The 26681-nt window shown below is 50.7% G+C and overlaps 11 protein-coding genes across 11 annotated transcripts; 7 read left to right on the top strand and 4 right to left on the bottom strand.

Moving 5' to 3' along the window:
- Positions 1-57: 57 nt before the first annotated feature.
- TGAM01_v204462 (U3 small nucleolar RNA-associated protein) lies at positions 58-1780 on the top strand (the record flags this gene model as incomplete). The annotated part of the gene is made up of 2 exons (XM_018807702.1): positions 58-744; positions 809-1780. 2 exons carry the CDS (start codon positions 58-60, stop codon positions 1778-1780), a joined length of 1659 nt encoding a protein of 552 aa, XP_018659040.1.
- A 356-nt stretch (positions 1781-2136) lies between these two features.
- Positions 2137-2890, bottom strand: TGAM01_v204461 (PTH2 family peptidyl-tRNA hydrolase; the record flags this gene model as incomplete). Its single annotated transcript, XM_018807701.1, has 2 exons — positions 2137-2453; positions 2530-2890. 2 exons carry the CDS (start codon positions 2888-2890, stop codon positions 2137-2139), a joined length of 678 nt encoding a protein of 225 aa, XP_018659039.1.
- A 390-nt stretch (positions 2891-3280) lies between these two features.
- TGAM01_v204460 (hypothetical protein) lies at positions 3281-4236 on the top strand (the record flags this gene model as incomplete). The annotated part of the gene is made up of 3 exons (XM_018807700.1): positions 3281-3420; positions 3546-3651; positions 3727-4236. 3 exons carry the CDS (start codon positions 3281-3283, stop codon positions 4234-4236), a joined length of 756 nt encoding a protein of 251 aa, XP_018659038.1.
- Positions 4237-4719: 483 nt separating this feature from the next.
- On the bottom strand, positions 4720-9657 carry TGAM01_v204459 (RNase3 domain-containing protein; the record flags this gene model as incomplete). Its single annotated transcript, XM_024549430.1, has 6 exons — positions 4720-6014; positions 6072-8552; positions 8647-8896; positions 8961-9009; positions 9063-9091; positions 9175-9657. 6 exons carry the CDS (start codon positions 9655-9657, stop codon positions 4720-4722), a joined length of 4587 nt encoding a protein of 1528 aa, XP_024405770.1.
- A 2459-nt stretch (positions 9658-12116) lies between these two features.
- Positions 12117-13302, top strand: TGAM01_v204458 (hypothetical protein; the record flags this gene model as incomplete). The annotated part of the gene is made up of 3 exons (XM_024549429.1): positions 12117-12279; positions 12351-12726; positions 12810-13302. 3 exons carry the CDS (start codon positions 12117-12119, stop codon positions 13300-13302), a joined length of 1032 nt encoding a protein of 343 aa, XP_024405769.1.
- Positions 13303-13568: 266 nt separating this feature from the next.
- On the bottom strand, positions 13569-14712 carry TGAM01_v204457 (proteasome subunit alpha type-2; the record flags this gene model as incomplete). The annotated part of the gene is made up of 5 exons (XM_018807696.1): positions 13569-13687; positions 13766-14365; positions 14426-14476; positions 14581-14600; positions 14669-14712. 5 exons carry the CDS (start codon positions 14710-14712, stop codon positions 13569-13571), a joined length of 834 nt encoding a protein of 277 aa, XP_018659034.1.
- A 574-nt stretch (positions 14713-15286) lies between these two features.
- TGAM01_v204456 (hypothetical protein) lies at positions 15287-16228 on the top strand (the record flags this gene model as incomplete). Its single annotated transcript, XM_018807695.1, has 1 exon — positions 15287-16228. One exon carries the CDS (start codon positions 15287-15289, stop codon positions 16226-16228), a length of 942 nt encoding a protein of 313 aa, XP_018659033.1.
- A 456-nt stretch (positions 16229-16684) lies between these two features.
- Positions 16685-18227, bottom strand: TGAM01_v204455 (pisatin demethylase; the record flags this gene model as incomplete). The annotated part of the gene is made up of 4 exons (XM_018807694.1): positions 16685-16780; positions 16844-17608; positions 17680-17989; positions 18217-18227. The coding sequence occupies 4 exons, from the start codon at positions 18225-18227 to the stop codon at positions 16685-16687; spliced, it is 1182 nt and encodes a 393-aa protein (XP_018659032.1).
- A 1905-nt stretch (positions 18228-20132) lies between these two features.
- Positions 20133-21233, top strand: TGAM01_v204454 (hypothetical protein; the record flags this gene model as incomplete). Its single annotated transcript, XM_018807693.1, has 3 exons — positions 20133-20427; positions 20522-20949; positions 21018-21233. 3 exons carry the CDS (start codon positions 20133-20135, stop codon positions 21231-21233), a joined length of 939 nt encoding a protein of 312 aa, XP_018659031.1.
- Positions 21234-23145: 1912 nt separating this feature from the next.
- On the top strand, positions 23146-25007 carry TGAM01_v204453 (hypothetical protein; the record flags this gene model as incomplete). The annotated part of the gene is made up of 3 exons (XM_018807692.1): positions 23146-23246; positions 23342-23947; positions 24014-25007. 3 exons carry the CDS (start codon positions 23146-23148, stop codon positions 25005-25007), a joined length of 1701 nt encoding a protein of 566 aa, XP_018659030.1.
- Positions 25008-26378: 1371 nt separating this feature from the next.
- TGAM01_v204452 (hypothetical protein) lies at positions 26379-26662 on the top strand (the record flags this gene model as incomplete). Its single annotated transcript, XM_024549428.1, has 2 exons — positions 26379-26418; positions 26487-26662. Coding segments are annotated over 2 exons (216 nt in total), but the record flags the coding sequence as incomplete, so codon positions are not given.
- Between the last annotated feature and the right edge of the window lie 19 nt (positions 26663-26681).

Raw genomic sequence — 26681 nt, 5'->3', positions numbered from 1 at the left:
GACGTCTTGATTTCTCTAGTTTGATCACGGAAATCGCCCAAAGGTCACACCAGCACAATGGGTGCTCCAACAGCCGTCGCGCGGCCTCCCACGGCCCGCAAGGATGATGCAATTGTCACCAAAGAGCGACGAACAGACATAGCCACTCGCGCAGAGAGAGAAAAGGCCCGGCGGATAAGGGAAGCCAACCAGGCCTATGGCCGAGGAAAGCAGATCAACACCAAACAGATCAAAGACAAGAAACTCAGAAGGAATTTGAAAGAGCTGGAGAACAAATATCAGAATGCAGCCCTCAAAGCCAAGGATGCCGAGATCTTGCTGGAAAACGAATCCGGATTCCTCGAGGCCGAAGGAGAGCTGGAACGAACATACAAGGTCCGACAAGACGAAATTGTGGCCAATGTTGCGATCGAGACGGCGAAGAAGCGATTCGAGCTCAACCTAGATCAACTGGGTCCATATCTATGTGACTACTCGAGGAACGGACGAGAGCTGCTGCTCGGCGGGCGAAAGGGCCACGTCGCGACCATGGACTGGCGAGAAGGCAAGCTCGGATGCGAGATTCAACTGGGAGAGACGATCCGGGATGTCAAGTGGCTGCATAACAACCAATTCTTTGCGGTGGCGCAGAAGAAATACGTCTACATATACGACCGCAATGGCGTCGAATTACATTGCCTGCGGAAACACTCCGAAGTCACACACATGGAGTTTCTCCCATACCACTTCCTCTTGGCTACAATGGTATGAGTTTTCCCTTTTTCTTTCAGTTGCGAAATGGCATTTCCAACTAACCACACAATTTTAGAACACCGGAGGCGTTCTCAAGTACCAAGACACCTCAACCGGTCAGGTCGTCGCCGAAATCCCATCAAGACTTGGTCCCCCTTGCTCATTAACTCACAACCCTTACAACGCCATCATCCATGCCGGACATCAAAACGGCACAGTAACCCTCTGGTCACCAAACTCCGCCGAGCCAGTCGTCAAGCTATTAGCACACCGAGGCCCCGTGCGATCCCTTGCGGTCGATCGAGAGGGCCGATACATGGTCTCAGCAGGACAAGACGCCAAAATGGCCGTCTGGGACATTCGAATGTTCAAGGAAGTCAACACCTACTCGACATACACCCCGGCGTCTTCTGTCGCCATCTCAGATACCGGCCTCACAGCCGTCGGCTGGGGCACATCCACGACCATCTGGAAGGGCCTCTTCGACAAGAACGCCGCCACCCAGGAACGAGTAACGCACCCCTACATGAAATGGGGCCGTGAGGGCAAGACCGTCGAGCGCGTCCAGTGGTGCCCCTTTGAAGATGTCCTCGGCATAAGCCACGACAAGGGATTCTCCTCGGTCATCGTCCCCGGCGCCGGAGAGGCCAACTTCGACGCCTTCGAGGCCAACCCCTTCGAGACGAACAAGCAGCGACAGGAGACCGAGGTCCGCGGCCTGCTCAATAAGCTGTCGCCCGAGATGATTGCCCTGGACCCCAACTTTATCGGCAACATCGATCTGCGGTCCGACGCGCAGCGCAAGGCCGAGAAGGACCTGGATGCCAAGCCTGCGGACATTGCCGAGGAGATTCGCAACCGCGCCAGAGGAAAGAATGGCGCGTTGAAAAAGTACCTGCGCAAGCAGCGCAAGAGGAACATCATCGACGAGAAGAGGATGCGGGTGGACGAGCTGTGGAAAGAGCAGCAAAAGAAGAACGACAAGAAGCGACAAGAGGTAGAGGAGGATCTGGGGCCGGCGCTATCGCGCTTTGCAAAGAAGGAGTAATAGCAGTTGGTACATATCAAAACGTAGTATATACTAATACCCATAGCATCATAGACGAAAGAAATGGATGTGCAGTTGGTGACCATATGCGCTGATGGAGAGAGATGTCTTGTCGTGAAATCGTCAAACACTGTATTCTTTTTCTTCTGTTCCTAATATACCCTTTTTCGTCTCGTGTAAACCAATACATACATAGAAGCTCATAGCATCCTACCGTGGCTTAAAAAATGCTTAGCAGCCTGTCTGTCGCCTAGACGCCGTTGATGCAGCAATGCCCGCAAGTCTTCTTTTTCAGTCCATAAAAATCAAAACCATATGCAATAATATCCCGTGTGTATATATATCTTTACAGCGTCTTACAACAGCTTCAGCCCTCCCGTAACCTTGTCCACCAAGCTCTTCGGCGCCGGTCCAACGCCCAGCACCGTCATGCTGCCAGCCTCGATCTGCGTCCGGCCCGCGTCCTGGATCACCTCGGCCGTGAGCCCCATTGCGCGAGCCTTGCCTCGCAGCTCCAGCATTTCGGCCTGGCTCTTGACTTGAACGGCGATCTTGGCCTGGCCGAAGCGCTCCCAGCGGGCGAGCAACTTGCGTTCGGGGGATGCCGGGTCGGCGCGGGCAAGGGCCTTGTAGCAGGCGAGCGTGGCGTGAGAGCACTGAGCAGCGATTTTGCCTGTGATAGAACGAGCGAGTAAGTTAAAGAGTCCACCAAGCAAAGAGAGGCAGAACAAGAGAACAGAAAACCATACCTTTGGTCATGCCCAGATCTGTCCTCACAACCAGCACCAGCTTACACTCCTCGCTGGTATCCTCCATCAAGCTCCTCTTCTCCGCCACTCCCGAATCTCTAAACTTGAGCCCCTGTCTCACGTCGGCGTCCAGCCCGTTGGCCCAGTTCGGTGCATGGTCCAGTGTGGCGTCGTCCTCATCCACGTCGCTCTCCTCGCTCTCTACAGGATCGTTGTGGTACTTTCGTCGTTCTTCCGCCAGAGCTGGAGAGATGAGGTATCCTCTAGCGGTGTAAATGCCAAACACGTAGCCCGTGACGACGCTGGCGAGGGCGGTGGTGAGCATCATGCCCGTCTGCGTTTGCTGGTCGGGGGAAGCCATGGCGGGGTAGAAACGAGGGCGAACAATTGACTGCTGGATACGGCGAGAGCAGGTTTGTCGTATGATCTAATGGTGGGTTTGGTGTGGAAGACGCGGGAGAAGATGAGAGGCAGAGTCTCAAGCGGTGATGCTCAGGAGTTGCAAGCGATACGGGACATGCAAGTTTCAAGTCTCGGGCGGAAGAAAAGAAAAAAGGCGCCACTAGCCACAGCGCTCTTCCACCGGAACACGGCGACCTGCCCGCCCTGGAAGACCCCTCCAACCCCACCTCCGGCCGCTAATCCAGCACTAAAGACCGCGTGCTCTACATTCATGTGAATCCGCGAATCCTCCAAGTCTCTTTATAAATCGCCTTGAATCCGCAACGCCATTCTTTCGCTCACCACCACCATGGCAGATAAAAAGGCCCTCATAGTGGCCCTTTCAGGCTGCTCTTCCAGCGGCAAGACAACGCTCGCCCGGCTGCTGCGCGACATCTTCCCCAGCACGTTTATCCTGCACGAAGATGATTTTTACAGGCCCGAGACTGAGTGAGACTCACCCCCTCCATTGTGTTGTGTGTTGAGTGAATATGGCTTCTATTTTCACTCAAACTTCAGCTCTCATATCTCCTCATCACTTGTATGTATATATATATGCTTACTAGCGACTCCAGACTCCCCATGAAGGATGGCCTTCTTGACTGGGACTGCGCAGAATCTATAGACGTCCCTGCCATGGCCGAGGCCCTCTCTTATATCCGCCAACATGCCTCTTTTCCCGTATGACACAACTCATCTCCTCCTCGGGGACTCATGTTAATAACAAGTACCAACTAACCAACTTCTCACTCTCAGCCAGCTCTCGACTCCAAAGAAGACCAAAACTCCGTCGGCAAATGCCCCGTCCCCTCCACCACAATCTCAGCCCTCAAATCCAAAGTCTCCTCCCTCCTCCCCTCAACCCACCCCCTAACCACCTCCGCCCTGAATCTCTGCATCCTGGACGGCTTCCTCCTCTACCCGCCCTCCATGGCCGCCATCCAGCCCCATCTCGACATCAAAATCTTTTTGCGCGCCTCTTACGCAAAGGCCAAGGCTCGTCGTGAGGCCCGCGACGGATACGTCACGCTGGAGGGCTTCTGGGCCGACCCGCCGGGATACGTCGACAAGATTGTCTGGCCAAACTACGTGGCGGAGCATTCGTGGATGTTTCAGGGCGGGGATGTGGAGGGTGAGTATAAGGCTGATGTGCTGGAGCGAGAGGCCATTCGGGTGCCGAGTGAGAAGGGAGCGGATGGTGACATGGACAAGATTCTGGAATGGATGGTGGACTTGATATTAGAAGAGCTGAAGCAGCATGCTTGATACTTTTCGAGAAGTTATCCAGCACACTAATTCTGGTATCCGGCATCTTAGCTACTGCTTCTACTGCTTCTACTACGGGATGTATATCGCAGTTAAGATTCCTTATATATAACGCTCATTTATGGACTGGTACAGCTGGGGTGTTAGATAGTAGAACTAAGACGTTGGACAGCCTTTTCTTTTGTTAAAGAGAGAATAGATAGACTCGAACAGTAGATAATAAAGAGGCTGTTTATTGATTAGCCTTCTATATAAATGAAAAAGAGATGTGAGCATCGCTCTTGAAATGAAATGTATCTATCTAGTCAACCAACCTAGCATAAAGACGACAGACCACTGTCATCTACAATCCCCTTTTATATCCTAAAACAAAGTCCCTTCTTCAATGTCATTTCCATACTATCATGACCAGTTCCTTTATCATCAAAATATACCACAAGCTCATCCACAAAACATCAATCAAACATTCCTCCCATCCATCATTCAATCCCCCTCCCCCATCACAACATCACCACTAGCCTCAGCCTCATCCCTCCTCCTCTTCTCCTCCACCAAAATCTTCAACGCCTCCGTCGCAGCCTTCGTCTTAATCTCCTCCTTGTTAATCCCCCCCCTCGCCTCCACCACCACCCTCTCCCCAATCACAACCTTGCAAAAGAACTCCTTATTCCCGGGCAACTCAACCACATCCTCCGTATGGAAATCATACACCACCGTCTCCGAGTTCGCCCATTTGCCCAGCTCCTCCTTTGGATGCTGCACATGTACTTTATCGCGCAGCAGCCGCTCCAGGTACTTCATCAGTCCGAACTGCGCACACACAGCCCTGCACGCTTCGATGGACCCCGAGTCGACCCATACGGCACCAAGCACCGCCTCAAACAAATCAGAGTAAAACTTCTTCGGGTTCAGCGCCGCCAGCAGAGCCCATGGATAGTGCGTGCCGTTCTCCATGGCGTCGAGGATCTTTTCCCTTAGGGCTGCGTGTCTTGTCACCGTCGTTAATTGCTCGATTCCAATGGAATTCGCCGCGTGCCGCATAAACTGCCACAGATAGGTATGCGTTTCTTGGTGTTCCACGCTGCCTTCCTCCGTCACAACAGTCTCGACGGATTTCAAACCGTGTTCCATCGTCATGAACGCGAGGAAATCGCCATTCACCAAGCCCGTCTTCAGCGTATGCATCGTATAATGAGGCAGCTCCGGCGTCACTTCAAAGACCTTGGTCACGATAACGTGGTCAAGAACAGCATCGCCCAAGAATTCCAACCTTTCAAGGGATCGCTTGCCATGGTCCATCATATTATCCGCCATGTACGAGGCGTGCGTCAAGGCCTCTGTCAAAAGAGCCTTGCGCTGAAAGGTATACCCAAGCAGCCTCTCCAGGGGCTCCAAAATCGGCGGAAGAGGCTCATTTGGCGGCACCCTACTGAAGAGAATCTCTCTGCCTTTGACCATGCCATCCCATACGATCTCCGGCAGAAACATGGCAATGCATTTCTCTGCCATGGCAATACCTCCCTCGCTGTATGAAGCACCAATCAACGCTTCAACCACATCCGCGAGTGTTTTAGTCGAAAGCCTTCTCTCGGTCGTAGGTGCATTGATATCTTCCTGTAGGACATCCTCCAAGTACAAAGGACGCCACTTATGACCTGTGAAAGGCTTTGTGACAAGAAACCTGGGCAGTCGAAATTCAACTGCTGCCCGGTATAGCCGTACGTTAGAAATCAGTCGGTCTCTCCAGTAAGAAAGGTAGCCCTCAGGCCAATCGGGTTCTAAGCAACATCACATTAGCCAGAGAAAGAAAATAATAAACTGGGAGGCCTTCTCACTGGTAACAGCAGCTTGTATGCAAGTGCAAAGCTTCAGAATAGAATCGCCCATAAATTCCAGTCTCTCATAATTCATCGGCTCGTTCGCACTCCGCGCACAGATAGCCTCTCTCACCAATCTCCAGTCCGATATCCCGACAGGCTCAAGAACAGTCGTGGCCAGCTCCTTAGCCATCAGCATGACACCCAGCTCATGAATAATCGTGGGTATTATCATGCCAAACATGGCATGCGTCGCCGGCACGGTATCAACCACTGCCCACTCCATGGGATACACCCGCGAGTAAGGCCTGCTGCTAGCTTGTTCTTTCTCGGGATTCCCTTGCAAGCGGTGCAGGAAATCGGTTCTCCGCGTCCACTTCTTGAGCACGAGATAAGGCCCCTTTTCGGGAGCCTTTTCAAACCCGTAAAAAGCATTCTGCACCAGATCGATAGGGGGCTTTCTTTCGATCATGTCCTTGTAGATGTAGGGAGAGTTGGTGTTGTCTCGTATAAAATATTGTCCATTTTTATGGTCCTCTTCGAACGGCTCAAATCCAACTGCACCAATCTGGTCTATTGAGGGCGAGTCGTTCTTGGCCCAAATTCGCACCACGTGTTCTCGTCCTTCGTTGTGGAGTTCCTCTTTGGGCCACCTGTGGCAGAAATGCAGCGCAAGAAGAGCTGACGTATGGTCTGGCAAAGACGCAACCTGGCCATGCGGCACTGGCCTTCCTTCAGAGAATCTCAGCTCCAGCTTATGGCCTCTGTCTAGGAACAGGTCTAGAGGCAGAGGCTGGTCAAGCCTTACAGGCAGCAAAATCTCATATTCGCCAATCAACTGGCCATCTTCTTCAGATAAAGTGAGAGAGTAGAGCCATTTATCGCCAGTCTCTCGCCACGCAGGAGCAACATGATGCCATGGCTTCATCATGGGCTCAACAGCCACCTCAGGCACTCGGGTATCGATACCGGGAATCTCATCGGCTTTGAATGGCAATAGATTCTCGTTTAAAAGCCCGGCGTCGTTAAGGGCCATGTAGGCTTGGAAGGCGGCATCTTTGGTAGCATTCTTTTCTGATTGCCACACAGACGCACTCTTGTACTGCCTCGGATTCACAGGTATGAACGGTGGAAGTATAACAGTGGCAGTCAAAGCATGAGAACCCACACCCATCTCTTCGTGAATGATGTAGTCTGGTCGGCTGTCAACAAACTCTGCTGGCGATAACGCCCTGCAAAAGTGCTCCAAGTGCGCTTTGGCATTGTCAAAGTCGAGCCTCGCCCCAGTCACCGGGTGAATATAAAATATAGTGCCTAGGCTCTCAGATTTTTCAATCATCGCCAATTGCTGCATGTCTCTCTGTTCGTCTTCAAAGAGTCTGTTCATCTCGCCTTCCTTCTCCTCCCATTTCTTCAAGGAAGCGTCATTCTCGTCAAAGAAAAGCAACAGCCTCGAGTCCTTCATTCGCGCCCGTCCGCGCCTCTGTATAAACGACTTTGAAGTCTTTGGGACGTCAAAGCAGATGACTAGATTGCAGGCAGGGACGTCAATTCCCTCTTCCAAGACTGAGGTTGCAATGAGTAGGTTAATCTTGCTAGAGCGGAAATTCTGCAGAGCCTTGAGATCGCCCTTGTCTCCAAAATCATACACGATTCTTCGCTTTGATGAGTAGTTGGAAGATCCAACCATGGTGCCAACTTTGTATTTCTTCGTAATGGCCGGGTTGATGGACAGGAGCTCGGCCAGCATCTTCACCATGACGCGCTCCTCAACAAAGATGATTCCCATTGTGCTTGGTTCATCGATTGACAAGAGTTCTTCCAACAGCATGAGGACTTTGTCTGAAATGTCGTTTAGATCTTGGGGAGCCTTGGGAGGGGGCTTGACGTCGACTCGACGAAAAATGTCGGCCAGATACTTCTTTTCACTGTTCCGACAATGATACCACTGGTCGAAAAACTCGTCGCCGGTTTCAGCCTTCTCGAGAAAAGACGATATGCTCTTCCAGATGAAAAGGTCAGCAGCCCAAGGACCCAGCTGTTTGCATATGCTCTGCGACTGAGACTTGAATGTCTTCATTTGAATATGCGTATAGGTGTCTTGTTTCATTATAGTTTTCTCTAACAAACGTTCGTTCCTATCCGTCAGGTTTTCCCTTAGCGACTGCACAAAAGGGTCTTCGTTAATGTCCAGACCCTCATAGACCTTCTCCAGAGATGCCATGGCAGGAGTGGAGTAATCCTCGGCAGGCATGTAGACTTTATGCTGGATACTGGGTCTCTTGACGCATTTGAGGAGCTCGTCTCGGTGCAGCGTGGGGGAGATGCATCTTGCATCCATCAGCTGCTCCAAGACTGCGAGATCTGTAGCCTCGGATTGGATGCTTGGGGTTGCTGTCAGGCCCATGATTGCTGGCACGCTCTTGCCAGCCAACAAGCATGGATGATAATGATTCTGCATGATCTTGCCGCCAGGGTTTTTACCAACACAATTATGGACTAGATCAGAATCGACATGTCAGCGATTCGAAACTATATATATATCAAACTGCCATGTTTTTTCGCTGCTTCTGGAAAAGATCAAAACGCTTACCTTCATCAAATACTATCAGCGCCAAGTGTTCCATCTTAAGGTAAGCGTGGTCGAGAGCATCCAGCAGAATCTGGGGCGTTGTAATGATAACTCGAGTGTTTTCCAGAATAGAATTCCAGGTCTCCTGCGCCCAACCAGGTAGATGGCGGTTGCCAGCGAGCATTTTCATGGGCACCGAGGGGATCTGCAGCTTCAGAACTGTATGCTGCTGTGCACTCAAATACACAGTCGGCGTGATAAACCAAATAATCTAGAGGTTGTCTTATCAGCGTCTGTATTCCTTTCATTCCAGCATGAAGCCATTGGCAGCTCACCTTTTTTGGGTCGCATCTCTCCAATTCTCCCTTGATACGAAGTACAGCCCTGGTACAAGGCAAAGTCAGCATATAGTGGTGGACAAGTCTACTTCGACTTACACTTGAGTCTTGCCACTCCCCGTGTCCATCTACATCCATTAGTCAGACAACTTTACTTTTTCCTAAAACACTATAAAAAGTTGATGTAAGTATAAAAAGATATCACACTTACAGCAACAATCACATTCTGCCTCAGGCTCTGCTCGAGCATCTCAAGCTGGTACGCCCTCGACGCCATTATTGCTTGCTCTCCATTGCCACTTGGAGTTTCTGCCTGGCTTCCCGAGTCCAGAACCTGCTGGGTGGACGAGGCGTCTCTAATATCAGCCCCAGGCACAAGAGCCTCGTCCACGCCAATGCCGGCATCATCAATGACGCCCGCCCACTTCTCGATGCTATGACCCGCCTCCTGGTCCAGGGGTGTGTCTCCCGAGCCACGCCCTGCAGAGTCCGAATCAGAGCCCGAGCCTGAGCCAGAGCCGTCGACACTGGACGGCGTCACGTCAGCCCCAGACGAACCACGCATCGTCGACAGGGCCCTGGGAACCGCGCCCGGAGCCGGACCCGAGGCCGGGCCAGGCCAAAGACCAGGGCCATTTCCATTCCCAGATGCCAGGCCATCTGCCGCTAACATGCATGCCGGAGTGCGCCACATGAGACGGTGCTTTGGCGCTCCCGCAGCTGCGGATCGGGTGTGACTCAGGCAACAACCACCTCTACGAAGCCACAGGCTCCAGGATGGCAGCCTGACGTGTGTCCCAGACGCAATCAAAACGGAAAGGGAAAAGGCGGTATTGGCCTGTTTGTCTAAAAAAGTTGCCCGAAAGAGCAAATAGGGCCGTTGGCGGGATTTGGCCCTTAGCTCGAGATTGATATCAATTATGCTTCACAAGGCGTCCCTAGAGCTTGTTGCGGGGTAACAGCCTTAGGGCGTGCAAGCTCATGTGGCCTATCAGACGGATCGATTCGTGCGAACCAGGGAATATGGATAGCCTGGATTGCTTTGAAATCGTATGACTAGGTAAACAATGCTGCTAGGTAATAGTGGGCAAGTAAGTCGGTTTCGATTGATGGCGGCTGGTACGCGCGGTGGGTGGGCTTGATCCCAGCTCAAGGGCGTATAGACAGCCCGAGGCGTCAACAGCTGAGGCGTCTCCAGATTGGGACAAAGTATAGGCCCTCGTTTTGGCTAATATTTGGGACGATTCGACAGACGATCTTGAGATGTTCGTAAAGATGTCGAAGGTGAAGACGCAAGCCGATGACGAGCGGGGGACGAGGCCTGTATTATGCGCAGGAAATACGACTTTGACTACCTATGACTTCACACACGCACCCGTTACTCAGATCGGTGGGAGGCCAACAACTTTGGAGCCATCAGCGCCCAATTCAATAAACAGAGCCTGTATAGAACTTGGGCTAAGTAATTTTTTTTTTCCAATTCTTTTTTCTTTTTGGGCGGTTCATTCTATCGGCTAAGAACTCAACTAGGTGTTACGTAGGCAACCGTCATTCAAGGCTGTATGTAGTAGTCTCAAGCAAGTCTATTTCGCCGTCTGTACGCCTTTGCTGGTGTAGATATGACCGCACCCTGCTATTAGCTGACACAACCAAGGCTGGCGTCGTTAGCTCTGTTTGTCTCGTTCGTCCAAGTGCTTTGCCGACAATTCCCTGACAAACGTAAACGTGATGCCTAATGTATTGATGTCTACATGTGCCGTAACGGCCAATCATGATGGCCTCGCCATGATCATTTAGTAATGCCAGATAATAATGCCCTACAGCAAAGCTGCGAGTTTTCTTATTCAATTCACCCCACAAACGCTGAATACTTACCAACTTGGCCACATACGGTACATAATATCGTGACCAAGACAGTTAGGCTGATATGTCGGAGGCCCTGACGAGCGATATTATGTCGTTTCACAAAGGCGCTTTACCCTGCAGGCCAGCCAATTGAGAGGTGGTCACAAGGCTTGTTTGGGCACCGCGACAATTTTGATCTTCTCCAAGGCTTTTGGGAGAGCTTAATAATAATTATTAATAATTATAGACCACGCGGTTCTAGAAGGATTCGGCTAATGAGAAGTCAATGCGTGCTTTTGAAAGGTGTATTGCCAAGATGAGTGTTCACGGTGCTGCATTACTACAGTGGAGAATCATAAGTGTCTGAGCTACAATCTAAGCAGGTAGCATCTTGAAGTGAACACTGAGTCTGACTTCGACTTGAAAAGTCATCTGTCATAGCAGCGTAACTGCAATAGTCCATCCGTAACTGCAAGGGCCTGTAGCTAAGTATAATTGATACATGTACTCACTCATCTCGCTTAATATAACCAGCCATCAATCTTGATGCTACCAACCACTCTCGGCCGGCACCTCCTCCACTTTCTCGGGGAATTTCGACCCGCCATCACGGAACTAGTAATTGCTGTTAGGAACTCGCCAAAACATCCCTTACGGCCGATTTACCGCAGCGGTGTTCCGTGCTCTCATGCAACGCCGGGGAGTCATAGGAGTCATACGTCGGATATGGCTCACCGGCCGTAAAGTTACAGAGGCTAGCGCAGTACCATTCGCTATAAATAACCCGCTCTGGTGGATAATACGCCCAATACACGGCGTAATACGCCTGCCGCTTACAATGTAACTTACACGCAGCAAAGCAGTGGATGCGTGAATCTATCAACTTCAAGACGAAAAGAAGATTACAATGTAGCATTCAATCAGAACTGAGCCATCAGCCATGGGTGATGTAGTACTTTTGCTCAGTTGACTTTCACACCTTCAATGGCTTTTGGGTCAATCCATCTGCCTATCTCTGTAGGCAACATTGAATCTATACATGTCGCTTCTCTTGATGTTATCTGACCTGCATCAACACCAAGGATTATAAGCAATTGGCTTGCCTATACTGTAGTGAAAACAGGAGCCTAAAGCTCTTGTATGCCATAATCTGGTTGAGTCGCCAAAATGGTGTAGTAACATTGGAGCTAGTCACTAGACAGCCTCATTTTGTCATACAAGGCTCTTCGTAAAAACAACAAGCCAATCGACATCACATCCGACCCACCAGCGACCACTTTAACCATGTAAATGTAAAAGTCTCCATCCATGGACCTTTACGCAACAGGCTTCAACGCCTGGCACCAGCTCTGCCTCAATCGTCAAAGCTCAAAAGAGGAAGAAGAGGAGCCTCATGACCTCTACCGCTTTGCAAAAGTTCTTTCTGCCGCCACCATCAAACGACCAGTCTCTCGACTCACTTACACCATCGGTATTGCTCACATTATGATACCACCTATTGCCGTAAACAAACACTCCGATTTCGCTTATACTAACAAAAAGGACTCCTTTTGGCAGTTCACCGAGATGGAGGCCTGCTCGTCGCCGGCCTAGTATCCCCCGAGACTGTTGATACCGAAGCCGAGTTTCTCTACACGTCAGCCGAAGCCGCCTCCGGAAAACTCTTAGCCATTGTCCACGACAAAGATGGCGACGACAATGACGCCAACAACAGCAACAAGCTGGTACAGTACTCGTCCTTGACATCTCGAAGAGCTGGTGCCGAGCCAGAGTCCATCTTCGACTGCCGCCCTCGAGCCACGCAAGTCGCCGCGTTCAACACCGGCTTCGTCATCCTCCACTCTGATGGCTCTGTCTCTACCTTTGGCGATTCCCGCTTTGAAGCGTGTCTTGGTAGAGACACTGATCCGCTAGATCGGTAAGCCAACCTTGAAGAAAGTAGATGGCGAAAATAACGGACTTAAAGGTCCCACTAACCCGGGCTCGACCAAAATCCTACAGACCGTCTGATCAGCCGGGCCCGGTACCCGACCTCAATGACATCGCGTCGGCAGATGATCCAATCAAACTCGTCACCGCCGGCGGAACTGCTGTCGCGGCGCTGACGAGCAACAGCTGTAGCGTCTACGTCTGGGGCTGCCCTTCGCCAGCGGCAGCTGCAAGAACATCAGCATCAGCATCATCAGGCAACTCTCAGCATCGTCGTCGAGGACATGCCTTTCCAGAGCTCTCGGGCGTGCCCAATTATACGGAGGTCGACGGCGGCAAAGACGTGGTGGATGTCGCTCTGGGAGATGCTCATGCCATTGCACTAACTACGGATGGGCTCATCTACGTCTGTGGCGAGAACAGAAATGGTCAGCTTGGGCTTGGGAGAGAAGTTGAGAGAGTAGAAACATGGACGAATGTTCCGTTCCTGGTTGCAGATGGTTATAAGATTGTGTGTGTGGCTGCTGGTCCGCGAGCATCCTTTATTCTGGCTGCCAAAGCGTAAATTGATTTATCGCCGCAGAGCCTACTAAAAGGGACAGGAAATCTCACAAGATTGTTTGGATTACTCTACTATATAGCGCCCTGGGCTGTTGCAAAGAGCATTAACGCTTTTACTCACTCTTTGCTTCACTCGGCTTGGCTTGCACAAGATACAGTTGGTCCGAATTAGCCCTGTATCGTGCAATTCTTTTTGTTTATTAAGCTTTTATGCTTCATTGGTATACATCAAAGCCTGCTTTATCATTATTCAGAGCATGGGTATGTCTATCATAGACTTGACAAGTAATCCTCAATCTCCTGGGGAGTCAGCTTCCTAAACCGGGGGCCAGTGGCGCCCTCAACGCCCTCCACGCCAAGCAGATGGTGAGCTGGGGCTCCAACAATACCTAAAAAAGCAATCGAGTGTTAGAAACAATAAACATGTCCCGCTCGTATGTTCCATGTATTAGGAGATGAGAGCTTACCGATTTCAATAGAATCACCATTCATTTCACCCTCAATGTTGTCCTTGAGCGTCAACAGAGCAATGTGAATGGCATCTTCCAGCTCCAGCTCCTCGGAGTATCTCTTCTCCAAAAAGGTCTTGGCCTTGGTCGCACTCTTGCCAATGGCCGTGGCCTTCCAGGGGAAATAACTGCCCGTGGGGTCAACCTGGTACAGCATGGGACCTCCCTTGTGAATTCCTCCCGTCTTTGTTGTCTTCTTCACCTCCTCGCCCTCCTTGATCTCAGTCTCCTCCTCTTCGGGATCGATGCCCTCGTCCCAGCCTGCAACCAGCATACTGACGCCATATGGTCGAACACCAGCTGACTGGGTGGCCTCTTGCATGACTCTGGCCACATCCTGCACGAGTATTCTGGTGGGAGGGTATTCGTTGTAGATGCGCTTGTAGCCTGTGTGTGCAACCTTGCGCGCTCTGTCGACCAGTACTCTGTAGTCGGGTCCCATGCCGGAGTAGACGGTACCGATGTTGGGCGTGATGTGGCTAATCTTGGACAGACTGCTCTGGTCGGCGAGGGGGGAAGACGACTTCTTTTCGGTAGCAAGGACGATGCCATTCGTGGCTGTGAGTTCATTTGGTTAGCTCACCGGCCATCTGCTGCTCTCTTGAAGTTGGACTATACCTTTGATACCCAGAGCAGTGATGCCCTGGTTGACCGCATTCAGCGCATACTCTGCGATTCAGAAAACAAACATGTCAGCCTCGTTCTGGAATTCCGACTTTATACCCATCCGAATGGTTCGAGCGATGGATCCAGCTTCCAGGAGCTATGCGTACCGATTTGTACCAGCTTGCCGCTATTGAGGGAACAGGGTCAGTAGAGGGGTCTTTGGCATGGAGATGGAGATGACATCAGGCTACGTACCTGGGCGAGAATGTGGTCAGAGAGAAGGAGTATCGGTCAGCCATGTCGGGATGCTGGTCGAGAGTCTATGCGGTCAATTGCGTCGATATGCGGAGCGCCAAATGCTTCTTCTCGGGTGTTGATGAAGCTATCCTGGCCAGCTGCTCTGCTACAACACTATGGAATCCCACTTGCGGCAGCAGGCACACTGAGCTGCGCGTCAAGCTCGCCAGGCAGTGGGCTGGCTGCGGAGCTTCTATTTTGCCGAGTTCCGGTGGGGGGAGCTTGGGAATTTCCAGCACTACTAGTAGGTACCACGTTTGGTGCGGCAGCTTTTCTCGTCTACCAAACTCCGCCAGAGAAAAATCATTTTCCGCAGTCACGCAGCCGGAGAATTCGGCTCGCTGAGCTACATGGAATGTGACGCGGAAATCGATGAAGTGGCCTCTTCTGTTACTGTCACTGTGAAGACCTGACGCGTCGCTCTTCTTCCTTTCCCGCATTACTGCCTGACCAGACAACTTGCCAGGTACTGCCACTTCGTACCATGTGAAGCTACCAACTGCTCTTCCTCTGTCATCCTTTTTCTTCTCGATACTACTTATTGCTTTACCAGCTGGCTGAGAAGCTACAGCCGCGATGGAGTGGTTTGGCGAGCGAGCCCGAGCGCCGTATCAGTCGTCGGTTCCGGACAAGACTTTCACCACGTATCCAGATGAGTGGACGGCATCAGACCACGATAGAGAGCACGCATCTGCACAAACTCAAAGTCAGCCGCCACCAAATGCTTCGCACAATCAGAGGCGATACAAACCACGAACGTGTCGTATCTGCCTGGATGTCGTGGAACCAAAATACCCTTCAAATTCGAGCAAGCCGGTATACGTATCTGATGACGCCGAGCTAGGAAGACTCTTGTCCCCATGCAAGTGCAAGGGATCGCAAAAATATGTGCATGAGGGATGTCTCAATTCTTGGCGGCTGTCAAACCCCACGGCCCCAAGAAATTACTGGCAATGCCCAACGTGCAAATTCTCCTATCGACTGGTGCGCCTTCATTGGGCCTCGATGCTAAGCAGCAAATGGGCTCAAGCCGGGCTAACGGTGGCGATTCTTGTTGTGAGCATATTCTTGCTGGGATTCATGGCAGACCCGCTCCTCAACCTCTGGGTCGATCCCGTTGGTACAATCAGCGAAACCGTGACGAGCGTGGTAACGGATATTGAAGCGCTTCAAGAGCCAGACTGGGAACCGCCAACAACATGGTCGGAACATTTCGTCAAAGGCTTCTTCTCACTTGGCCTTGTGGGCATCTTCAAATCCATGCTCGCCGTCTCGCCGTGGCATTGGTGGAACCTGCGCAACATGACGGGACGACGCCAGGAAGGCGGAAGAGCAAGAGTCGAGAACATCAGCCTATTGTTTGTCATTATTGGGGCCTTTACGGCTCTGATGGGAATTTGGAAAGGAGTGAAGAAACTCAGTGAACGAGTGCTGAAGAATGTGAGTGAGAGAGTCTTGGATGTCGGGACTGACGACGATGACGGTGACCTTGATGAGGACGAAAAGAAGGATCAATGATGAACTTTTCTGCCTCAATGCGAATCTACCAGTGCTTTCCCCTCTCTACTTTTGACGATATCCCAACGTTTTGCACACTCTTAAGTTGTCTCGAACTCGCTCTTCCGTGTCAAGCCAACTAGTCTGCGTGCAAATAGCGACGCTCTGCCATCGCTTTGGGCAAAGGCCGTCTTGGTTCTTTGTCCGTGGGCATGGTATGAGATTTGCCGGTGCGTTTTTGCGTGCTCGAGAAGCCCCTTGGGGATTCAAGAGACTGCGATTCCAGCAAGTATCTGCTCCGTACGCCCTAGTACACCTACCTTTAAGCAGCATCATTTGGACAGCCTGGCACATTTTACATAGAGTCTTGACTGTATACCTTATAACACATTATTATTGTTGTTCATTTCAGCTATCAAGTCTATTCAACCGTCTTCTCTTGCTCTCCTTTTTATCATATGGAAGCAATTATATCGCCTAAACTCGATGCTCAAGTGTAACAAAGAAATTTTTCTGATATATAAACCACCGGTTTGATGTAGTCCACTCAGCTGTAGGGTTCGCAAAAGCAAGCTAAAATTCAGTTTAGTAGATTTCTTCAAAGAGTTTGGTACCTAAAGCAACTTGGTTACATACCTTGTATTTCCAAAGAATTGTAGGGACGACTTTATATATCTCGAGTAGGCTAATGTTCTGTCCCACGCATGAGCGACCACCCATTCCAAAGGCAAACATGGCACTGTTCATAAGGCTAATTTGAGACTCAGAGGCCTCAATCCACCTTTCCGGCCGAAATTCCCTCGGATTCGCACCAAATATGGACTCTTTTGAGTGTAGTGGCCAAGCTGAAGTCCCGACAATTGTGCCTCCAGGGAGGAAGTGTCCGCAAACCTCTAGGCCTTGGGGAGGGACAACTCGCTCAAGGGGGTTACCAATTCCTGGAAACATCCGGAGACCTTCTTGGATCACAGCTTTGAGATACGGAAGTTTCCTTGCCTCGCTATAACTCATGATGCCATTATCCCCGCTAGGCGGAGATTCGTGAAGCTCAGCCATTAGCTTTTCCAGAGTGGAGGGATTCTTGAGCAAGAAATAGAAAGTGGCGGAGAGCGCAATGGCAGTGGTATCGCCACCTGCAAATATATTGACAAGAGTGAGACTAAGGATCTCTTGCTCCGTCATCAGCTCAGGATCCTTGATCCCCGCTTGGACGAACCGATCGAGAAAGTCTGTTGTGGGCGGAGAGGTGCCAGACTTTAGGGCCTCGTACCGTTCCTTTAATTTCCGTGCGGCAAATCTAACCACAATGGAGTCTCGCTCATGTAGAATGCCCATTCTGCCCAACCATAATTTGATTGGATTTTTCGCCCAGAAGCAATCGAGCCATGGCATCTGGCCAACCTAGAAAGCGGCGGGTGAGTATCAACATTGCTTCAATTTGTGTGGAATACCGAACGGTAGGCTAGCCTTACAGTGTTCTGATGGCCAAGCTGCATCTCAATCTGATGCATAATTCCTTCTATATCTCCACCGCTCTCGATGAAGCCGATCCTCTCGGAGAAACTTAGCTCGCCAATGGCGTCAAAAGCATATAGATTGAGCCACCGTGAGAAGTCAAAGACTTTTGGGCCGGTTTCCGTATTGACAAATCTCTTATCGAGCTCTCTCATAAACGCGCTCAATGTTGAGTTCACAAATGGCTCCAGCTGGACGAGTGTGCTCATAGAGAATGCTGAAGAGACGCTTCGCCGGAGAACTCTGTGGAAGGCATTATTCCTTAAACTAAAGAAGTTTTCAAGAAGTTGCCCTCGCGCTACATCACGAAAAGGCGCATAGAACTCGGACTAGTCAACATTAGAAATGAAGGTTCCATCTTGGGAAGAATAGAGAAAAATAAGGGGGGGGACACAAAGGAACTTTCACACCTTTTCGTAAGAGGACCCAGCCCCGTATATCTTTTTGACAGCATTTAGATCTGTGACTGATACGAGATTCGGTCCCAGGCGAACCACGTCTCCATGTTGAGCATGTAACCTGATATGAGTAGCTTCGGCCTTTTCAGTCCATGTGAGAGCAAATCTCCAGAGATTGGTGCAGGATGCAAGCCACGGGCCAGGGATTCTGCTCAGCCGATTGTATCTATTCAAAAGCAATCGAGATAGTCCAAGAAGAAGAAAGACTGCCGACACCCTGATGACAAGAGGGACTAGATCTGGCATTCTGACGTGTTGGGATAATGATCTTTTTTGAAATGTCAAAAGAAATAGTTGAAGGTAGAGGGCTTGGAGTCGGTTTTATTATCAGAATTTGTCTAACGTCAGATATTATATAAGATATTAGACTTCTACATGATTATTGAACAACTCCGGCTTGCCTACGTTTCTAGGAAGGTAAATGTTAAACAAAGGCCTAGGGCTGGGACCGAGCCAACCCTGCCATGCGGTGTCTAGGTACTAGTCTTTGCTGAACATATTTCTAGCCCCTTTTTCATACTATTTGAACTACATGTAAAGTTTCTGGTCTTAATTCTCACTTCTATGGAGCACACGTCTCTCAATTGTTGTATAAATGTATAAATTTCATGCTATAAGTGCCAGAAGTCCTTAACAGTCACTATGAAGAACAGACAGTCACGATAAGTAGGGCCTGTAATGTCGATCGCCCTGTCCGCATGTTTCAATACTTCTTACATTGTAGTAAAAGAAAAAGAAAAAATCCATATGATCCTCGAAATAGTAATTCAATCTCACTCACATGCGATTTAACTCAAGTGGTACAAGAAATACAGCATCTTTCTTTATAAGGAATAATTCCACGAGCTTGTCCAAAGGTTATTCTTCTCCTAGCCAAGAACTTGACTATTATACTTCTAGATCAATATTCTCCATCTGGGAAGCCGTTGATAAAAAGTCCCTTAGAATGCATACCTTATCCTACTAGTACAATTGTTGAGAAACAGTGCCAATTATCGTATCTTTTCTGGGATAGGGTGTTCAAAGGCAGCTAACACCACGGAGTGGCACCCAGTTGCCGCTTTGGCATATTTCACATAGAGGCGTGACTGTATACTGAGATGATTCATTACAACTGTTGTTCAGCCCAATTCAACCACCTTTTCTATTTCTCTTGGCAGTCTTTGTAAGCAATCTTTAGGTACCCATTCGACTTGCACACCTATGCCACCTAATACGAGGAGCAAAGTACAGTTCCTGACTTGAAAAGCCTCGCCCTTATCAGCCTCATCCCATCTGCGATAACGCCTGAATCACATCTCCTCCTTGGTACTAGCCCGTCAGCTTCGGCGCTTGAGTCCGTATGCAGCACTGCTAGCAAAAATACGAGGCCAAGTCGCAAGGATAGGGCGCCGTTTGCACGCAGCTGGGCCGGCGATTCGTACTCCCGGCGCCGGCACCTCGTGTTGAGTGGCCGCAAAAAAAGAGACCAGACCAGACCCCTAAGAATAGCAGCGCGGTACAAATCCAATGTCATAAGGGATCGTCGCTCGCCATCGCCTCACCGCGCGCGAATCGCCTTTTGTCGCAGCGGCCCGTCACATCCAACGCCACTCGTTTACTTCGATTCGATTGGGGTTCTTGATTTTGTTGATTTCTTCTTTTCGCACGAGCTTGAGTCGCCGGACGCTGCAGACTGTGGCTTTGACGGACTTGCCTCTGCTTAGTCTCTCCTTATCGGCCGTCGCACAGCTGGCCTCAGGACGATTGAAGACGCCTTGCCGCGACTCTCGCATCCTGCCACCTCTGGAAACGAGCGATTCGACTGCATTGTTTGATTGAATGCACTGCGACGAAACGAAGTAAGAGAGACTTGAAAAAAAAAACCGCTTCAATCGATACATATCCTTGGCAAAACGGGCTACTGCGTTGGGGATATACGAGATACGAGATACCCTCTTCGAACCGCCAAGATGCATTACGCCTATCCTGCTCGCAAGAGCTCCAACCCGCCTCCCTTCCGACCCAGATCGACGAGACTGCCCAGCTTGCGGAGGAGTCGGCTTAGGACCATTGGCATTGTTGCGTTTGCGATATTTGCGCTGCTGTGGCTGTTTTCAAATCCAAGCGTTCCTCGCCCCGACCGCGAGCGTGTGCCCTCAGGCCAGCCGCCAGTTGTGATAGTGACCGTTATTGACCCGACTTCATACAATAACGCCTATCTAAAAACAATCAGAGAGAACCGAGAGCAGTATGCGGCCAAGCATGGTCGGTAGCCCCTCATTTTTCTTCGCATCTCAACACACACTCTACCTTTGCTCCCATATGCGCACAGATGACTGACACGCAGAGAAAACAATAGGATACGAGGCATTTATCGTCAAGGCCTACGACTACGATACCCAGGGAGCGCCACAGAGCTGGTCGAAGCTCATGGCTATACGACACGCATTGACCAAATTCCCCGAGTGCAAGTTTGTCTGGTATCTTGACCAGGACGCTTACATTATGGATGTGAACAAGTCATTGGAAGAACAAGTTGTGGGCCAGAGGAGGCTGGAGAGCTTGATGATCAAGAACTACCCCGTTGTTCCTCCGGACAGCATCATCAGAACGTTTTCGCACTTGAGAGCCGACAATATTGATTTCATTGTCAGCCAGGACACTTCGGGTCTGGTGGCTGGCAGCGTGATTATGAGGAACAGCGAATGGAGCAAGTTCTTCATCGAGACTTGGATGGACCCTCTGTACCGAAGCTACAACTTCCAAAAGGCAGAGAGACACGCTCTGGTAAGTGTAGCCGAGACACTAATGAAATGGGAGAAAATAAAAAAAGAGGACTAACGCAGGGAATGCAGGAACACATTGTCCAATGGCACCCCACCATTCTCTCGAAGCTGGCTCTCGTGCCGCAGCGCATACTCGGCCCATACACGCGCACCGACCAAGGCGACGCTTACCAAGACGGCGACTTTGTGGTTTATTTCTGGGGCTGCGCCAAGTCAGGCGAGGGCAGCTGCGAAACCGTGTCGTCAAGTTACTATAAGAAATGGAACGCGGCTTTTGGCAACTAGAAGGGGAAGCAGGCGTTCCAATCGTCTACCATTAGCGAAAGGGAGAGAAGAGATTCGGGCGGCAAATTATGGGTATAAAAAGAAGAATTGAACAAACACTTGGGAAAATATGGAAGGCGGGCGACTGCGGCGGCAAGGAAAACACAAGACAAAAACACACAAAAAACGATATACTTGCGTAATAATCCCGGCGTTCGTTCGGAGCATATATCCTTCTTGGAATCTGTACATCCACGGCGTTTTATCTATGGCTGACTAAACGTGTGTTTGTGTTGTTGAAAGTTGGAAGAAAAGAGAGTATTTTGGGCATAAAATGGAACGGTATACGGGGGTTGGATGGAGTGAAAGTAACCAAGTTGGAGTAGGTATTCAGAGAACGATGATTGGGTTTTCTCAACTACTCGAGGTGGAGAGGAAGACTGGGAGATGGAGGGAGAAGCAACCTTATATAAGCAAAACGGTATTACGCTGATGAATTATGTCTTTTTATTTACTTATTTTGGATTCGTCCTGCGTGGAGGATGAGTTGATATTTGGGGAAGGGCGGACACCTATTTTATTTAGAGCTGCTTGGCTACCTTTTGATAATACGATATTTGAATACTACTGTATAACAGTGCTCTGTCGTGTAGTGGGTGTGCTTTAGGATGAAGCGGCATGCTGGTCCACGAGCATGTGATGATATGCCTTGCATATAGAACAAGGGGTAAAGTCATGCAGCACCCCAGCTCTAGTACACTACAACGTACTAGCTATAGCTTGATAAGGCAATTAGCCTACATATAACTATTTGATGCTTCATTCACTTGTAGTAGAAGTAGCAGCAGTAGTATTAGCAGTAGCAGTGACAGCAGTAGCAGTAGCAGTTGTGGAGTGGATACAAGTAGTAGAAGTAATGCGTTTAGTGACCATAGTAACAATAGTAATAGTAGTAATGGCAGTAGCAGAAGATAGTTCATAATATAGCTAAAGTGTTTAGATAATAGAGCTGGGGTGCTGGACAGTTATAACACAATGACTGAGTACACGATGCATAGGGCATTTGTTGGTAGGGCACTACCTAGTATTGAGAACCACAGCAATCAACGCTGCTCTGAGTTTTCTATCTCAATTTTAATTATCAGTGACATGTAAGTGATCTACCGCATTCAACCAGAGGAATTATATTGACATGGCATGTTTTCATGGCCAAGCGGGTAAATACAAAACTCAATCCCCATCCCGGGCTGCTTGGACGATTCCGTCCAGTCACAGATACTCACAAACACTTCTGTAGAAGCCCTCAACATTGCGGTATTTTGTGTATAATCAGTAGTCATCAACATATGCCAACTACAAGATTCTGGATTTCATTGGAGGAAAAACGACAATTTACTATCAACCTGTTCAACGTTCAACATCTCACGGCGTCCGCGGGTTTTCCGTCCCTCGCTTCAACTCCCGTCTCGGCTTAGCGGCCGTCCTGCTGGAACATGTGAAGGAGGGCGTCATATCACACGCTAACCCACTCTAGGTATTTTACGGGGCCAGTAGATGCCAGCCGAGGCGCGGGATTGGGCAGGTTCGAGACGAAGACCACTTGCTCTTTCCCGGAACACGGAACACGCGCATCATGGACTGGCTGCGACGAATTGATTGCGGGATGGCATGTACTCTGCAGCACAAATCTGGCGGCGGGGGTACCTGTGCCGCGGCAGAATGTACATCCACTACGTCGAGCAGCTCGTGTTAGTGGCAAGTTGCTGCAACTGGTTGTTTGCAAAGCTTATCCTCCTCACTCCTCTCATTGCAGCGTCTCTTCGAGCTGTGGCTTCATTTCCCCTTTGCTATGCCGCCTGTTTGAATTGATCCCCTCTGCTGCTCCAGCATTGTTAGACGAGCATAGACAGAAACAAAAAAACAACCCGCCGCGATGCCAGGGAGCTCGCGCATTCCTCAGAGCCTCCGCGGCAGTCTGGAGAGCGTCAAGCGCCGCAGACAGGCGCTCTCCCTCAGCGTGATCAACCTGGACCTGTGAGTGTTGCGAGATGCCGAGCGGCGCAATTGAAACTGAGAATGGACCTATTCCTTGCTAACGTCTTCCTCGTCTTCTTCTTCCTCTGCCGCAGCCTCAAGAACATCCTTTTCTTCTTCTTCGTGCTCCGGTATACCCGGCGGCTGTGGTGGAAGCTCAAGGGCCGAGGCATCATCGGCGCCATCCTCGAGCTGTACCGCGACATTGAGCGGACGCTGTATGGCTACTTTCTGCGGGCGCCGGGCGTGCGCGGCCAGGTGCAGAAGAAGGTCAAGGAATCGCTCGAGAAAATGTCCAGCAAGCTGGTGCCCCCGGGCCAGACGAGATACCTGACGCTGCCAAAGGAGGGCATGACGGACGAGGCGGTGCGCGCAGAGCTCGACGCCCTTGCAAACATGGACCACACGCGCTGGGAGGACGGCTTTGTGTCTGGTGCGGTGTACCACGGCGAGGACGAGCTGCTGAAGCTGCAGACCGAGGCCTTTGGCAAGTTCACCGTGGCGAACCCCATCCACCCGGATGTCTTCCCTGGCGTGCGCAAGATGGAGGCCGAGATTGTGGCAATGGTGCTCCACATGTTCCAGGCCCCTCCGGGAGCTGCTGGAGTGACGACTTCTGGCGGCACTGAGAGTATCCTGATGGCGGTGCTTTCTGCACGCCAAAAGGCCTACAACGAGCGTGGAGTTACGGAGCCCGAGATGTAAGTGCCATCTACCTACAAGTGGCATGATATGTATGGTATGTATGGCATACTAATGACTTACAGGATCCTGCCTGCGACCGCACACACGGCTTTCCGCAAGGCTGGCGAGTACTTCAAGATCAAGATTCACTACGTAGACTGCCCTGCTCCCACGTATCAAGTAGATGTTCGCCGCGTCTCGCGCCTCATTAACAGCAACACCGTCCTGCTTGTCGGCTCTGCGCCCAACTTCCCCCACGGCATCATCGATGACATTGCAGCCCTGAGCAAGCTCGCCCAGCGTAAGAAGCTCTGCCTGCACGTGGACTGCTGCCTCGGCTCGTTTGTCATTGCCAACCTCGAAAAGGCCGGCTTCGAGTCGACGCTCTTCGACTTCCGCCTCAAGGGCGTCACCAGCATCAGCTGCGACACGCACAAGTACGGCTTCGCACCCAAGGGCAGCTCCACGGTGCTGTACCGAAACGCCGAGCTGCGATCCTACCAGTACTTTGTCTCTCCCGACTGGGCAGGCGGCGTCTACGCGTCGCCCGGCATGGCGGGATCGCGGCCTGGAGCGCTGATTGCCGGCTGCTGGGCCAGCATGATGCGGCTGGGCGAGGCGGGCTACGTAGACGCCTGCGTCAAGATTGTGGGGACAACCAAGAAGATTGCCGAGGCGATTCAGAACGGCCCCGTGCTGGGCGGCGAGCTGGACCTCATCGGCAAGCCGCTGGTGTCGGTCGTCGCCTTCAACGCCAAGACGCTCAACGTGTATGACATCGCCGACGGCATGTCATCCAAGGGCTGGCACCTCAACGCGCTACAGAGCCCCCCCGCCATCCACGTCGCAGTGACCATGCCCATTGTGAAGGTGTGGGAGCGGCTAGTTACCGACCTGGAGACGGTGGTGGAGGAGGAGCGCGAGAAGGAGAGGGTGCGGCTGGTGGAGGGCAAGGGGGCCAAGGGCAAGGCAATGGGCGACTCTGCGGCGCTGTACGGCGTGGCGGGATCGCTGCCGAACAAGGGCGTGGTTGTTGATCTGGCGACAGGGTTCCTCGACTTGCTGTACAAGGTATGATGAGAACGACGACGAGCGTGAGCGTGAGCGTGAGCGCACGTGTGTGTGAGTACGGAGTTTTGTCTGCGTCTGTCTTTTGCTTGTGATGTGTCTGTCTATCTGTCTGTGTCTGTGTTTGTGTCTGTTCAGACATTTGAAGTGACGAGGGGGTAACTACTCTGGGAGTGCACATTTGTAGCATATTTCGTCTCCTTTCTTTTTTATCTTATGGGTTTATTCTTGGATAGTTAGCTAGGTATCATGCCATAGATGGGCAGACGAAACTAAAACAAAACTGAAATCATTCAAGGTGCAACCACACATGACAAGTTCTCATGTAACCTCATCTATCACCTTTCACCATGAAGTCCTATCGAGTTGCACGACCGCCCGCCGGCGATTGATTCATGTCTTGCAGACAGACGCCTCAATCACGTACATGACATACATACAGGAACACGTACATATGTATGCATGCGCTGTATCCATGCCGATGATTCGATCGATTTACAAGCTTTGTCTCCATCTCTTGCTGTCTCGTCTCCATTTTCTGCTGTCTCCGTCTCCATATCCATCCCGGATGCCGGTTGTGCCTATCTGAACCCTGCAGGAAACCGGTTGAGCAAGGCGAAAGCTGTGTTGGCCATGTTACGAAGCCTGGGTACAGTTTAAAAACCGGGTCTTTTTTCCTTTGATCGAACGATTGATCATGTTTTGTTTCAGGTGCCTCTTTTTGCGGGAGAGTCTTGCATGTGCATGGGAAAGGGGGGATGGCATCCAGCCAATGGATCCATTTGTATGCCTTTTGCCTTTTGCTGTAACATATGGCTGGCACATGCTAACACATGCATATATGCACTTTTCCTTTTCCCCGGTGCTCAATTTTGCTTACATGTTTCTCTTTCACTCCGTGTAATGCAAAGTAAGGGGAGGCAAATCCAATTAGATGCAATTGAGATGAGGGGGGATTACAACAGCCTCGCTTTGTTTTACTCCTCTTTGTGGTTTGTTGGCAGCATCTCCACTCTCGCTCGGTCTCTCGGTCTCTGTTTCTTGAGTCCGTCTATAAGCCGTTAGCCGTAGCAGTAGTAAGCACGTATCTATCATGCCAGCTACCTGAGACTTGGCAACGATGCTGTTTTCGGCCTCGTTTTGGATAATATCCGAGCACCGAGCTGGCTGCTCGTTGACTAGTGGCAAAAAAACAGACAGTGAAGCTACTTGTACGCGATGCATGAACTGGCATCATGCGGAGAATGTCCGACTTGGCTTAGACAAAAAAAATGCGGCTTATTCCTAATTCTCGCCTCTCTCTCTCGCGATCATCTGCAATGAAGAGGGGAGGGGAAAGCAGTGAGAGTTTTTGGTATCATCTTCATTTAGGCGAAGCACTTGCACACGTCGGTATATCCTGCGGATACTTTCACCTTCGGTATGGCGGTTTTACCCCATCTTCATACATAGATTACCGTCAGGTACATATTAACTCGCACATGCAAGGGAGCTCTGCTAGTTCTGTTTTATCCAAGTTTTTGGTCTGTATCTTGGTTTCTAGCTGCATCGGGCCGGGCGAACGATGGGTAGAACGGGTGGCTGCACGTTCCCATCGTGTTTTTGCCCATTTCCCATTCGCCTTGCTTTTTTTTTGGTATGAGAATAGTCTAACTAAGAGATAACGGGATCAAAGGGGGGGGG

The sequence above is a fragment of the Trichoderma gamsii genome (genome assembly GCF_001481775.2).
Source record: "Trichoderma gamsii strain T6085 chromosome Unknown Scaffold_13.2, whole genome shotgun sequence".
Taxonomy (NCBI): domain Eukaryota; kingdom Fungi; phylum Ascomycota; class Sordariomycetes; order Hypocreales; family Hypocreaceae; genus Trichoderma; species Trichoderma gamsii.
Note: the sequence above shows the minus strand (reverse complement) of the source record. Positions and strands in the feature narration are given on the sequence as shown.